Below are 15,306 nucleotides of genomic sequence, written 5' to 3' on the forward strand. Positions count from 1 at the left end.
TTGGGGGAGGGGCTTCCCTCCCTGTGCTTTACTCCGATGCAGCCTCAGGTCCTCCCTCTGACCTCCCAGAGCCAGCCCTTAGTAGCAACCATAAAAATGACTTCACTTTCATCCATTATCTCACTTTTAATTGGCAAGAACTCTGAGAGATACATATTATTATTGTCATTTTACAAAGCAAGAAAGAAGGGAAATGAGTTTCCCAGCTCACTCAGAGCATGAGTGGTCAAGGCAGAGTTGGAACTTGAGTCTCCTGACTCCTGTTCTAGGTTTCTTCCCTCACTTAACAGCAATGGAGCAAGACTGCTGCGTAAGAGTGGCCTGGAAATTTCATGGTTCATCAGAATGTGTATTTCAGGACCAAGGGCCATAATCCCAGTCAGAGTCAAATGGGTGAGTTCCCAGACTCTGAGGCTGGGTGTGATCTCTGCCAGCACCAGCAGGGGAGAAGAAGAAGCTGGCCTGACCCTTCAGACCTTCAGATCCTTCACAGACTACCTTATCCCTGCAAGGAGTGCATGTCAGAGGAAAGCCTGGCAGGGTCTACAGGAAAGAGATGAGGGAGGCAAAAGTAGTATAGGACGTAGTAGCACTTCTGATTCAGAAGGGGGGGTGAAAGCTGTTGGGGGCAGAAGCCAGGGCAGCCTGCAAAGATCCTCACAGCTGACCCTTTACCGAGTCCAGCACCCTGCCAGCCTGGTCCAGACACTTGGTCTCACTGACCCAAATCCACCATGGCCTCCAGGACCCGCCTGTGCCTCTGGACACAGGCTAAGTCTCCAACTCGGTGAGATGCCACAGGACTCCAAAGAAAAGGGTTCAGGGGGTGAGTGAGGAGTAAGGCTTTGAGCTGAGAAGAGGAAATTCTTGCGCAGCTAGGTGGACATGTCATGAGATTTGGAATTCAAAGGTGCTCTAAGTCCTGGCTTCTCTACTGACCAGCCCTGAGACCTTAGCAAACTATCCAGCCTCTCTGACCATCATTGGCCTAGTGGAAATCATGGTTCCTGCTGCACAAGTTTTGAGGAAAATTCAGTAAGAAGAGAAAATGGAGACTGAGGTGCCAAACAAATGTAAGGAAATGGCGTTCTATCTGGGAAATCAAATGTTCCACACTCGCCTGGGGCCACAGGGAACAAAGTGCTGAGAGAAACTGGAAGTAAGAATATGAAAGGAGCCTAGAAAGGTGAATGGTCACAAGGGGTCCCTGCCAAAGCTGGTGGTCACCTTGGAAACCCCCCACATCATCCCTGGGCCCAGGGCAGGCCGGAGGCGGCCAACACACTCGGCACCTCGGCTGGATGCAGCCCTGGTTTCCAGCCGTGCCAGGCTCATTACTGCTCTCAAGGTTTCCTAGTTTGTTAACATCATTAAAGCCTCCATCCCAGGCAGAGAGCAGCAGGCACAATCGTTACAGATGTCTGCGAGAGATGAATTTGGCTAAACGGGCACAGTGCAGAGTCCCGGGTGTGGGCAAGATTATTGGGCACAGTAATGATTCACCATATGCTTATGCCTGCCATCTATCACTCAACAATTAGGTTAATGTTGGTTAAAGGGCCCTGCTTAGTCCTGCAATCAGCACCCCACAGGATGGTGGAGGACCAGATGATTCCATCACAGGACTCTTTCCAGGCAGTGGGATGCAGGTTAAGGATGTAGCTCAGCCCAGGCTGGGACTGGGGTTCTGTGTCATATGGACTGAGTTCATCCTCAGACCACCTCCCTCTTATCTGCTGCACCTGTGAACTCAGACACAGCTGGATAGATTGATGTTAGACACGTGTGTCCCCCACTTCAGGTGCACACTCATGGGGTGAAAGGGACCATCTCTATGCCAATTTAAGGGAGGTGGTTGGGTGTGGAAGTGAGGGCGCTGACTGAGCGCTGGGAATTAAGCTATTGATGAGCTAGGTGACTCTGGGCAAGTGACTTTGCTCCCTGATCCTCAAATGTCTCACCTGGAAAATGAATATATAGAAATATAAGATCTCTACAGTCATGTCTGTGGTCCTGAGAATGTCAGAAGAAGTGTCCGCCTGATGGGACCTGTGCCTCCCACCATTAGAAAGTATATTGCTGGCACTAATTTGTCTCCAGAAGTCCCCTGTCAACCAGAAGGAGTCAAGCCTTCAACTGTTGAAGCTAAATAACTATTGGTCAGTTAATCAGTCCAATTCCTTACTTTATAAGGAGAAGACATCTGTAGCTGTTGTCTCCTAATAAAACATAGGGAGCCTGGAGCCACCAGGGACGCTGGGAGGAGGCAGGGAAGTCAGGGGTCCTCCAGAAATCACACCACAGGAAGTTTGCTGACTTGTGAGGCCTGAGGCAGAAGGGGTGCAACACTGCTGCCTGTGGTCACTGACACCCAGCAGGGTGGAGGACACAGGTGGTTAGCTCTCAGAGCCCTAGGAACCCAGCTAGGTCTTCCCTCCTTGGGTGGGTTCCCTACACTTCCTAACCCCTACTCCTGCTACCTCAGCTCCACCTCAGCATTGCTGCCATGTCTATTTACCCTGTCCCTTTCCCAAAAGACACACAGCTCATTCCATTAATTCTAGAGGCAATAGAGTGCAGTAGTCAAAGGCATTAGCTCTGGAGTCAGCTGATGTGGATTTGAATCATGGCTCTGTGGCTTACCAGAACTGCGGCTGTAATGAGTCACTGAGCATCCCTGAGCCTTAGTTTCACTGTCTATAAAATGCAGATCATAAAACCCTCCCTGTAGGAGAGCCTGAGGATGATGGCCCAAGATCCTGTCTTGTCCAGTATCGCCCATGGTCATATCTCAGTATGGCCTGACCCTCATACCTCAATATAACCCTTCTATTTCCTACAGCTACCCTTCCTTTTTCCTTTAACTGAATATATTCCTGAGCTCGGAAGACAAATGCCTACAACAGATATACTCAAGGATGCAAGTACTTCATCCAAGGAATAAAAAGGACAAAAAGTTAGCATTTGAGTTCTTCTACAATGCTGCCTGATTCCTCAGGACTCTTGCCCATTTCTTAGCCTTAGCAACCCCAACCCTTTCTATAGCCCACTGCCTCTCTTCCCACTCACAAGATAAAGTAGAACCTCATTCTACAGGTGGAGAGAGGGGTTAGCTTCAGTGCTGAGGAAGGGAACCCATGGTCCAGCTCTGGGCCCTCACTGTGGCTCAGCCCCTGGTCCTCTACATCACTCCCTTCCAGGCGGAGCGTTCAGAACCAACTGCAGCCATGCAGCCTTGGACACCTGTGCAGAGCCCATCTGCCATCCATCCCCCTTTTCGCAGGTGCTTGACATGTAAGGTTTATCTTTTGGGACATGAACCCTAGGAGAAAAAATATTCTAGAAAAACAGTGTGCCAAAGAGGTCCCAGCCCATCGTTAACTCCTGCAGACACAACTGACTGGACATTCTAGGCTTTCTTTTCCCCTAGGCAGGTTCTAGAATTGCCCGAGGAAGAACAGATATGCCTATGACCTTCACATGTTCTCATAGTCTCTCTTTTTATGATTCTAAGCCTGCCATGAGTTCCTCCTTTTCTGCTCGAGAGTCACTTTGGCACAGATAGTCCAAGAGGGGTGAGTGAGGGACAAGAAAGCCCCGATGAGAACAGAGGGAAGGAGATTTATCTGCCCCTCCTCTTCTGTGCCTCCTCTGGAGCTCCTTGAGAGCACAGGGCATGGTTTGCAGGATGGTCAGGACCCTGAACAGCAGCAGGTGCTAGGACCCAGGAGATAGAATGAAAGAGTTGTTACTCTAAGCCAGTAGCAGCATTGAGATAACCACACACAGTACCATAAATTAGGCTTCTCAAATGCTCTGCTAATGAGGTTTAAGGAGACAGCTATGTGTAAAATACTAATTGATCATCACTATCATCTTTACACTGGATTCATGACTAATTTATTCATTCATGAAGGAAGGGACGGAGAAGGAGAGTATCCTTCCCTGTGCATTCGGTACTTCCTTGTTGAATCTAATATGCTAAACATAATAAGACAGTTATTGCATGTTAAGTAAATATTCACCAGGAGTGGAAGTGCTTATTTGGGATTAACTGTTATGAAGGAGATGGAGATCAGTGGCATGCCATGTATGCGAGCGTGCAGTGTATTTGTTTAATGCAAGTTTTATTACATCGGAATGAAATCTCTGTTTAGTTACCTTCCTTCCTAGAGAAGCTGTTGAGATAAACACCACTCGGTTAAACACGGATCTTCCCCACGGTGCCAGGATAATGCTGTGGATTAGTGCAAGGGGTTCTGTTTTTCTGACTCCCCACTAAGCAAACCTACCAGGGGTGCCAGGCTTCTCGGAACTTATATGTGGTATTTAGAAGAAAGGAAAATCTTTCTCTCTGCTCCAAGAATCTCTTTTGCTGAGCCTGGTTGAACCCTTTTCTGTGCACCCCATGTCTACAGTGCCAGGCAAGAGATTCCCCCCAAGAACTTTATTTCTTCAATCCCTCCAGCTATCCACCCTTTCTAGTCTGCAGCTGTGGCCAAGGCAACCAGTCTGTAAATGTGCTTGTTGTAACTCATCTCAGGAACCAGGGAAGTCATCACTGGGATACAGATCTGCACTTCATGAGAGAGAATGCTGCACTCCCTCTCCTCTCCAGCTCTCCTCTTAACGTGAGACAGGACTTCCAACCCCAGGGCTGGGTCACTGCCTCACCCACTGGCTCAGTGCGCTCCACCCTTGATTAAATCGGGGTCCAGCGCCCACTGCCGTCTTAGTGAACTCATCTGCCTCCCAGCCCATCACTGGTTGCCACAGGACTCCACCTCTCCCATTGTGCTCCAAGGTCCTGTCTCAGGCCCTCACTGTCTCACCTGGTTATCTGTTCTCTTTTGAAAGCTCACTGCGAGAAATGAACCACAATTGAATCAGTTTGACAAATAGGCCCTCACTCCCTCTTTTAGGGAGAGTTGCAGTGTTGGCTTGTTGCGTAGGAAAAGACACTAAATTGTGGCCCCCTAGACCTCTCTGTTGGTTGTTAGGTTTATTCCACAATATTGGCTAGCCACCCGGTGGTAGGCACTGCACTAGGTACTGGGTACTAGAGGCTTGTTCAGAGATTTAGGCAGTATAGCATGTACTGGGCTCTAGAGATGATCTCTTACAACCTCTCACCGTACACATGAGAGGCTAAAACCCAAAGAGGGAAAGCCCTTACCCAAGGTCTCACAGTTGAATGGGTGAGCAATCTAACTCTCAGTTTAGCACCATTGCAAGACTGTGATGAGTCATTTCATTGTGACAGTGAGCAAGTAGGGGCAGGGATACCAGCTCCGGCCAAGCCTCTCATGGGAAGATTTGCTCTCTTCTCAGGATCGTGTGTGAGATGGGCCACGCCCTCGTGGGAACCACCTCTGGGCCTGTGCGCCTGTGCATTGGCGAGTGTAAGCCAGAGTTCATGACCAAGTCCCACCAACAGTACACCTTTGTGGTGAGTATGGAGTATGGTTCAGGGCTACAGGCTCTTAGCAAGGGCACACTTCCTTCCAGACTTCTCCACATACCTCCTCCTAAGCCAGGCACCTCCAAGGAACCACAGCTGGGAACTTCTGGCCTCACTTTACAAGCCTGTCTTTCCAAGTGGGGTGGGTGTGTGACTAACAATGCTGTGAAATCCTTGGAGCCCCCCAGAGCCAAAGGTCAGAGTTCTAAATAAAGCAAAATCAGGCCTTTCTTAGAATTCCTATCTTAGAAGCACCTCCCAGGGAGTGAGGGGCTGCCCTTTGCCCCTGCCTGTGTGGTATCTTCTTCCAAGTCCAGTCTAATGAGGATAGAGTGCCTGGAGGACCCAATTAAAAAAGGTCTGTATTTATCAGCAAGCTTTGTTTTCTGTCAAAGATATTGTGAGTAGGAATGTAGAGGCATCACTTGAAATCCTGCAGGACCTTGGATCTGTGCAGGATCATGGTAGTCAGGTGTACAAGTGAGTTGCTGTGGGTACATGAAAGTATGCACACATTCACACCTGAAAACATCTCTTCACACTCAGGCACCAGGTAGTTAAATCACAAAGGCTTTCTTTAAAGTGCCTACTGAATCAATTACTTGCTTCTATGCCCTCGAGTCCCTTTTCTGACACTTACCTACATTGCCACATTGAATTCTCCATTAAAAAGTGTTAGCACCAGCTGGCGAGGTCAAACCAGCCTTGCTACAAGTTTTGAAAAATCGTTAAACTGCAAGATTCTTCTCCCGAGGCATTTTTCCTGCTTATTGTTGGTTTTCCAGTCTCTGCCTTTTTATCCTGGCATCTGCACCTTTTTCTTGTATGCTTCTCTCTCAGATTCTAATCTGAGTTCTTTCTTAAGAACCAGGGCCTATCAGTCCCCAACCTACCCCATCTCCGACCCAGACAGACAATCTTCTGTGAGAAGCAAACACAGAAAGACTAGATGGAGGGAGAACTGTTGAATGTCAGAGCAGGGAGGAGCTGCAGAGATACTTTAGCCCCCCTTCCTCTAGACAGAGGAACAGACAAAGGCCCTGGGTGATCCAGAACCTCAATTCAGGGCTCATTGCAAGTGAGCAGCTGATGGGGACTAGTTCATGTCTGTGTACTTGTTCAGTTACGCGCACTTTCCACTCCACTCTGCTGCCCTCGAGGCAAAAGCGATTCCTTTCTGGTTTAGGTCAGCTACGTGATGTCTTTTGGCCAAATGACATTTCTTTTAAGCTTCAGGCTTAATTTTACAAATAAGCTTACTCAAAAGTCCCAGCCCATACAGAATGGGAAAGCCATGTCTAACATTTACTCACAGCTCCCTGCACCAGGCACGCTGGTGTGCCCTTCAGATGCTTAGGGGGGACAGAAGGACATGTGCCTGAGCCATTAATGAAGGACTTTCGCCTCACAGTGGCCCCATCCAGGCAGGGATGCTTTATTCAGCCCTATCGATTTTGTGCCAAAAAAATCAGTACAAGCTCTAGATAGAGAAGCATTTTCAAATTGTTCTCAATTTGTAAACTAATTGATAGATTAGTCAGTGTCATCTATGCCTTCCCATCAGTGTTATGGGCATGAGACTCCCTGAGGAGTTAATTAATTCCAAAACATGACCTTTCTGTCTTTCCTGGACATGCCTGGAACCTCTTCTTAGAAAGGGTCTCAGCTTCAGAGTGGGTAGACAGTGTTTGGGATCCAAAGGGGCAGGAAAAGTGCCTCTGCCCCAAGGACAGATGCAGTCCCTCCTTCTGTTTTGAAGTCCAGCCTGGATCCATCCCTTTAGGAAAAACCTGAGCTATGAGCATCTCTCTGCTTCCTCCCAAAGAACCCTTCTGTGCTGTCCCTCAGCCCCATTCGTGGGCCAGAGTCCGGAGGCACCATGGTGACCATCACAGGCCATTACCTTGGGGCTGGGAGCAGCGTGGCCGTGTACCTGGGCAACCAGACCTGCGAGTTCTATGGGTGAGATGGGCTCGAAAGAGCATTGCAAGACTGTCCTTGCATGGCCTGTGTACACATCTTCCTGTGCATGTCCACACATATGCCTGCCCATCATGTCCATGTTATGTGCTACATCCTGGATTGTGGTCATCGTAACACACGTATACCACTAGTAACTGTATACCATATGTATCACAGGGGCTGGATACTTCTACAAGTACGAGGGGCAACCTCCCCCAAAAAACCCAGAATTACCTTCTGGAGGGTGGGCTCCTTGTAGTACAAGCTTCTTCCACTAGGTGGGTGTTCTAGGAACCCATCTGTATCAGTGTACCAGCTGACATCATTGTGGGCAGCTGCCTCTGGCTTTAGTGAATTTTTTTTGAAGACTTTTTCAACATGTGTGCCCATTTCATGATGGTGACTTATGACCATACCTTCCCACATTGTGCTGAGTATTCAGCAGTTTTTGACCACAAGCAACATAACCCCAGTGCACCACCCAACCTCTCCCCAAACCCCCCTTTTTTGTGTTTCCCTGGATGAAAAAAAGTCTTCAAAGGGAAACATTTTGCTGATGTGGAAGAGGTAAAACAAAAACCAGCAGAAGCACTAAAAGGAGTAAAAATCCACAAGTTCAAAAACTGTTCTGAGCAGTGGAAAAATGTCTTGATAGGTGTACTGTATCCAATGGAGAGTACTTTGAAGGTGACTGAAGTTTAAACATGCAAGAGTGAATACACAATATTTTATAAATGCATTCTGGGTTTCTTTGCCCTCCCCACTGCATAATTAGAAGTGAGGCCCCATGAGACTGCTGCTAAGAAAGGCTCCCGGGAGCTGTCCTGTCACCATCAGGACCGACTGCACAGTCATTAGGTCCCCACTGCGGTTACCTGAGGACTGGCCTCAGTCTCCAGGAAGCACCCAGGCTCATCCTCAGTACATCTCTTGGGGCTAAAAAATGGAGCACCTACCATTTGTCAAACACCTTCAGTGGGGATGCAGAGCGTCCTCAGAGAATTCTGAGAGAACCCATGGATGAATACCTGATAATCAACTCCTTAGACCGTAAACTCCCTCAGGGCATGGACTGTGTGTTCACTCTTCTGATTGGTACTTGCTCCATAAATATTCATTAATTGACTTACTGGATTCTAAGCACCAGACTGGTCATTTCTAGAAAAATCAGGAAAGAGGATGCAGCCCACGAAGCCCGGCCCCTGCCTCGAGTTCTCTGATCCCCTCCTCCAATTTACTCCCTCCTAATGGAACCCAAGTTGGCTCACGGGTAGAAAGGGCACTGATCCCTACTGGTAAGAGCTGTGTTCCCCAGCATACAGTGTCTCCGGACGGAGGGCAGCACATCCCGGCTTCTCCCTCAGACTGAGGAAGGCCCCTCGTCCAGCACAATGCACCCCGTATCGCCCGTGCCTTTCTTCACAACCTTCCTGCTGTCCCCCCGGCAGGCGATCCATGAATGAGATCGTGTGTGTCTCTCCTCCATCATCCAATGGACTGGGTCCAGTCCCCGTTTCTGTGAGTGTCGACCGAGCCCATGTGGATAACAACTTGCAGTTTGAGTACATAGACGACCCCCGGGTACAGCGCATTGAGCCAGAGTGGAGCATTGCCAGGTGAGGCACAGGGTGGGGAACACGCCCTTGGCATCATCCCCTCGGCCCAAGTGTGGCTTGTGAGAGGATCCCAGGGGTGGAGGTGGTGGCAGTTTGGTTTTTTGCCTAACCTGGCCTCTGCTTGTTCCCAGTGGCCACACACCCCTGACCATCACAGGCTTCAACCTTGATGTCATTCAGGAGCCAAGAATCCGAGTCAAGTTTAATGGCAAAGAATCTGTCAATGTGAGTAAGTGCTGGTTTGACTGGCGCTGGAAAAGCACAGCTGTATGCCAGTGTTTTGTAATGGTATGAGCTCTGTGTTGGCCACTGGAGCATCTGACCGCCAGAGAAGAAAGTTGGTTCAAGGCTGAACCCAGAGTCATGTCCCAAATACTTGAGCCTGACAATGATTTTTATAATGATGGTATACTCACTTCTTGTCAGAAGGTGATATAATGAGTGCATAAACATAGTGCCCTCTGAGCGTAGATACAGCACAAGGGGCCCCGGTCAGGGGCACGTTCACATACAGGTCTGATGAGAAGCACTGTTGTGAGAGGGTGAGGAAATGCTCACTCCAGGTCCAGATGCTTCAGGGTCGGAGGAAGCAGGACACTGCCATCTGTTAGCTGAACAACCATGCTCAAGTCATTTAACCTCTCTGATCCTCCATCCCCCACTCCCTGGGGGATGGGAAGGCTCGCCTTGCAGATTTGTCACCTGTAGCCACTGGCCGCTGAGGTGGGCACTTGATAAACGTTAGTCACTGCATGCAAATTTTTCCATCTGGATTGCCGAGATGATCAGGTTGAACACTTCACTTTATTCCTCTGTGCGGAGCCATGTAATTCCATTTTTTTTCATTATGGATTTTTGTGATTTTAAAGAAGTTTCTAACATAAGGGCAGAATGTCTGATATGTTATAAATTTTTTTGTTTGTTCTAGTGGCTCTTCTTAACCAATATTTTCTGAAACATTATTGTACTTATAATTATAGTTCAACAGATGCTGGCAATATAAATTATGGCCATTATTTTTCAAATAAATTGCCATTATTACTGCTTCGACCTTCAGAGGATAGACTAGGCTGAAATGGAGACGGGGAGGATGGCTTTATAGCTACCCTCATCTCTGGCACATTCCCAGAGTGCTTGAGGCTTCCTTAGAAAACAGAAACACTCCAAGTGACAGGAACTCTAAGGCTAGATCTAAAAGGTCTCAGGGATTACCTGGTTCAAGCCCCTCATTATACAGCAGAGGAAACTAAGGCCCAAAATGAAGGACTTGTCCCCAGTCATGAAGGTGGCCCATGGCAGGGCCAAGCTATATTGCAAATACCTAGACTCTTCATAACTAGACCATATGAGATGCTCCTCAGCTTGACATTCCATCATGTGAGAGACATGGGGATACCTGCTTCACACCTTCAGCACACAGCACGGCCACAGCTCTATAGGCTGGGAGAGCACATGTCTCCTTATCCCAGGTGTAGAACTTGATCCCTGGGTAAAGAGTCCACTCCACTTTCCCCAACTCCACTTTCAGACCGAGGCCAGTATCCCCAGTTGGTGGCAGACCACCTCCATCTCTCCAACTCCAAGGCCTAAGTGGTAGGGAGGAAGATGAGGGGTAGGAATGGGAATGGTGGGTTTATACTCAGGGAAGAATAAAACCCCCAAACAATTTATTTAGGTTTTATTGTTACTCACATATGACAAGGCCAACAGATCAGGAAATGACTGCCATTGGATAGTTTATTAATACAGATCCCAAGAAAAGGGAGCCCTGCCATGGCAAGGGTGGGGGCGGGTAGGGAGGAGAAACCCCGGGGTAAGTTAGGAAGCAGAAGGAGAAAGGAAAACTGGGGCGAGAGCCTTTATATTGGTTTCCACAGGAAGGAACTAGCGAGGCAAGGCAAGTGGGTTTAGGATTGGCCAGTTTGGTTCATTTTAGTGGGCTGGGGGAAGAGGGGCTGTCCCTCCTTGTCTGGTACCTAGCCCTGGTGTAGTTAGGGAAGGTGGGTAGTTGCCCACAGGGTGAAAGGCCGTTGGGCCCATGGGCTCTGGATTAGTTATTTGCATCAGGAGAGCAGCTCTAGAGGGCAACTAGTTGTTCGCTCTCCCTAGGAACTGGTGAGTCTGGGGAGGGGCAGTCCCTCCAGGATCAGCAAGGCCCCAGATTTTAAAGCACCAGAATGCAGAAAATAAAAGACATGGCTAATATAGTACAGAGGGAACTTTGGAAAATGAGTATGTAACTGACAAGGTCGACCTTCGGAGGCTGAACATTAGTCCTGGGGAAGCCATTTGTACAGAAGGCTGGGCTGGGAAGGTCTTCACCACACCGGACATTCTTTTCTGAGAAGGCTCAGTCCTGGGCACCCTCTCCCTCCCAGAAGCCTTTGCAGCCCCAGGCAGGATTTTCCCCAGTGCTTCCCCCAGCCTACCCACCATGACTGCAGGGCTTAAAGGAGTTAGAGGGTTGTTCCTAGTTCTTCCTGCTGGAGAGTCAGGGACCCTCTTGCCTGGGGTCTGCGGGCTGGCAAGCCTAGAGACTGTACTTTTCCATCCAGCCTGGCTGCACAGTGGGAAGTTCATGAACTCTGTCCTGGGCCTTCTCTTTCTGGAGGGTGGGAGAGAAGCACTTGGCCCCTCAGCCCAGCCTGGGTTGAATGGCCCCATCAGTCCACTGGGGCCTCTTCTTGCCTTTGGGTTGTGAAGCAGCCCCAGTGAGAAGTGAGAAGGGCCAAAGTGAAGGCCACAAAACCCCAAGGAATGTTTGGCAAACAAAATGCCGATGCAGCACAGGGCAGGAAGCAAACAGAGGCCGCTTGTTTGGGAGCAATTTGCTTGTTCACGCAGGAGTCCAGTCTGGGAGAACTGGAATGAGCGAGGATAAAGATGGGCCAGGGAGTGAAGAGACACACTCAGGCTGCATCTGCCCCACAGAGCCTGGGGTTTCAGACTCCCTGGCTCAACTCTACCGTTTGACTGCACCCCCCACCCCACCCCGCATTTTTCTCAAGCCAGAGTGTCTCCAGCTGGAACATGAAACAGACATTAGGCTTCTAAGGGGCTACTGAAGTGTGTGAGCTAAAAAGGGTGGGAATGGGAACTGACCTGCAACATGGCATGAAGCCCTCAGGGAGCTGTTGGCTTAAACTCAAACTACCTCTGGACATAGAGGGTTAATGCTTGGCCTTAGAACTCTGGCCTAATTTCTGTGCAAGGGTTGGCCTCTTTGCAGTTTCACACACAGTCTTATTTTCTGAACATGAAGTCCGTGGATGTGTGTGTTGGCCAGACACACGTGTGTGAACCTGCCAGGACAGTGCATACTTGAGCAGACCGAGTTCTCACAGACGTCCTTGGCTGTTGCTGGGACACTGTGGTCCCCAAAGCCAAAACTGGACGGTGGGAGTAGGAGTGCAGGTTTTCTTCCCAAGTTTCATGTGGATCCTGTAGAGCTTTCTTCATTCTGGCGGCGGCCTCAGGCAGCTGCAGATCTAAAGCAGAGAAGAGCATGACACGACTCATGCTAAGCAGGGGTCAGGCCAGCTAGAATTTCACTTAAAAGACCAGAGTCCACCAAGAAAGAAAGGACATCCTAAACTCAGTGTCACTACCAAGGTTACATCCCGTTGCAGTTAGGGAAAACTTGGTTGGAGAAGAGAGAGATCCTAAGTAGAACATTTAAAGAGTTGAAGACTCCTTTTCATTCATCAGTGTAGCCAATAAACATTAACTGAACACCTACTGTGTGCTGGAAAGTTACTTATCTCACAATACACCCTGCTCCTCTCCTTGCACGCCCCCCCACTCACACACTCACACCCACACACCCACACCCAGCACCGCGTCCTAGTTCACCTCAAACCTTCCATGCTCCCTCCTCTCTGGGCCTTTGCCACTGTTCCTTCTGCCTGGAATGTGTTCCCCTCCCCCTCCCTCTCCTTGTCTAGGTTAGTCCTACTCATTCTTCAGATTAAATTCATTCATTTCTTCCCAGGGAAAGCTTCTGTGAGTCACCCTCACCCTGTGTACACACTCGCACACACACTCATGGCCACGCACAGACAGTCCCCCAGTACCTGGCACTACCCCACTAGGCCTTCCTCACATCCATTCATGCATTTAACAGTGCTTGTGCCCCTACTGTGTTCCTAGCCCTCTGCCAGGACTCCATTAGGCTTGTTGAATCACTTGTCTCCCCATATATGCTGTGACTATTTTACTAGATAATCCCGACTTCTAGTTCAGTACCTGGCCCAAAGGAGGCACTCAAGCAATGTTGGTGAATGAACGAATGTGGTTAAGATGCAACCTCCCCAAAATCAGCTTCACACCCTGTTTCTCAAGGGGTTCACTACCTAATGAAGATAAGCAAGTCACTTAATAGTGGTGGCCAAAGCAAGCAGAGGGCAGGAGGGGTGGCTGGGGTCATTTGCTAGGTGTTTGAATGCTGTGCTCTGGATCTCTTAGGTGTGTAAAGTTGTGAACACCACCACCCTAACCTGCCTGGCACCCTCTCTGACCACGGACTACCGGCCTGGCCTTGACACTGTGGAACGGCCAGATGAGTTTGGATTTGTCTTTAATAATGTCCAGTCCTTGCTCATTTACAACGACACCAAGTTCATCTACTACCCCAACCCAACCTTCGAACTACTCAGCCCTACTGGAGTCTTGGATCAGAAGCCAGGATCCCCCATCATTCTGAAGGTAGGAATGTGGGGAGGGGCGGGCATGGTACAGAGCATCCCCTCCTGGCCTTTCTTGTTCTCCTTTCTACACAGAATTGACTCACATGGCTGTCATCTTTCCCTGGAAAGGGAGCTTGTTTATAAGTGGTGGCCCATCGGGCAATATACAGGGTGGGGCAAAAGTGGCTTTACACTTGTGCGTACGTGAAACATATTCTCATATGTTTATTCTCATATTACTCAATATGAGAATATTCATATGAGAATATCTCATTCATATGAGAAACATATTCTCAATATTTATTCTCATATTACTACTTCCTGATCATTGTGTTATTTTCCATACAAATGACTGTGAACCTACCCTTTCCCCACCCTGGGAATCCTGAGAAACACTTGGAATATCTCTGTTTATTCTTGTAAGCTTTGGTACCCAAGCTGACTGCTTTTTGGCCACTGGAACCTGAGCACATATTTTGGGGGGTCACCGCTCCCTGGCACAAGTGTTTTGTTACCCCACCACTTCCATGGACATCCCTTGTGTCCCCCCAACCCCCACAAATTTTCACTTGTTTAGTGTTCTGTTTTCCTTTCCTCTCTATTTCCTACTTTGTTCCTCTCCTCCATTTGCTTTCTCTCTTTTTCTCCAAATCGTGGCAAAGTCCTCTCCAAAAACTTTCTGTGTTGTCACCCGTTGGTTTTGGCACCGTCACCCTTCCCTCCTTGTTCTGTCTCCTTAATCTTTTTTTTTTAAAGGCAATTAACTTCTGAGTGCGTATGTCAGTTTTTCCTATTAAGATTACTGTTACCTACAGGGCAAGAACCTCTGCCCCCCTGCCTCTGGAGGTGCCAAACTCAACTACACAGTGCTGGTTGGAGAGACCCCGTGCCCTGTCACTGTGTCCGAGACACAGCTGCTCTGTGAGCCCCCCAACCTCACAGGGCAGCACAAGGTCATGGTGAGTGAGCCCTCTTCTTTCCATTATTTCCTCCCCTCCGCACTGCGCACACACAATTGTGAGAAGGACTCCTTCTTCCTGCTATTCCATATCTCATCTCCATGTCAGACAACTAGAATGTGTAGAAGCTGAGAACACAAGCGCAGGGAGGCAGACCATCAGCAGGACGTTGTTTTGTGTGCAGACTGCACCGTGTGGTTGTGGTCTCTCATGTCCTTTCTGAAAGGATAGGGTTTCCATGGCATGCCAGGGCTCTACAGTGTCTCTGTGTGTGTGTACAATGCACAGGTTCACGTGGGCGGGATGGTGTTCTCTCCTGGCTCGGTGAGTGTCATCTCAGACAGCTTGCTGACCCTGCCAGCCATTGTCAGCATCGCGGCGGGTGGCAGCCTCCTCCTCATCATTGTCATCATCGTCCTCATTGCCTACAAGCGGAAGTCTCGAGAAAACGACCTCACTCTGAAGAGGCTCCAAATGCAGATGGACAACCTGGAGTCCCGTGTGGCCCTGGAGTGTAAGGAAGGTAAGTGGAGGCACTCCCATGCTTCCTGGGCTCCTCTTTCTTTAGCCAACTTATGACCTCCCTTCTTACCCACAATGCTCATCTTTACTCCCCTCCTTCC

At 49.0% G+C, this 15,306-nt stretch overlaps 1 protein-coding gene across 2 annotated transcripts in view; it reads left to right on the forward strand.

Moving 5' to 3' along the window:
* Nucleotides 1-15,306, forward strand: part of PLXNA2 (plexin A2) — a 204,293-nt gene that overhangs the window by 170,442 nt on the left and 18,545 nt on the right. For both annotated transcript variants that reach the window (XM_037156975.2, XM_053667982.1), the window contains 7 exons: nucleotides 5,332-5,449; nucleotides 7,287-7,423; nucleotides 8,872-9,039; nucleotides 9,171-9,264; nucleotides 13,504-13,743; nucleotides 14,540-14,683; nucleotides 14,972-15,206. In XM_037156975.2, the coding sequence (XP_037012870.2) occupies nucleotides 5,332-5,449; nucleotides 7,287-7,423; nucleotides 8,872-9,039; nucleotides 9,171-9,264; nucleotides 13,504-13,743; nucleotides 14,540-14,683; nucleotides 14,972-15,206 (1,136 nt within the window). The remainder of the gene's footprint in view (nucleotides 1-5,331; nucleotides 5,450-7,286; nucleotides 7,424-8,871; nucleotides 9,040-9,170; nucleotides 9,265-13,503; nucleotides 13,744-14,539; nucleotides 14,684-14,971; nucleotides 15,207-15,306) is intronic.

This window comes from Artibeus jamaicensis, unplaced genomic scaffold (genome assembly GCF_021234435.1).
Source record: "Artibeus jamaicensis isolate MK-2021 breed Jamaican fruit bat unplaced genomic scaffold, CSHL_Jam_final contig_475, whole genome shotgun sequence".
Lineage (NCBI taxonomy): Eukaryota > Metazoa > Chordata > Mammalia > Chiroptera > Phyllostomidae > Artibeus > Artibeus jamaicensis.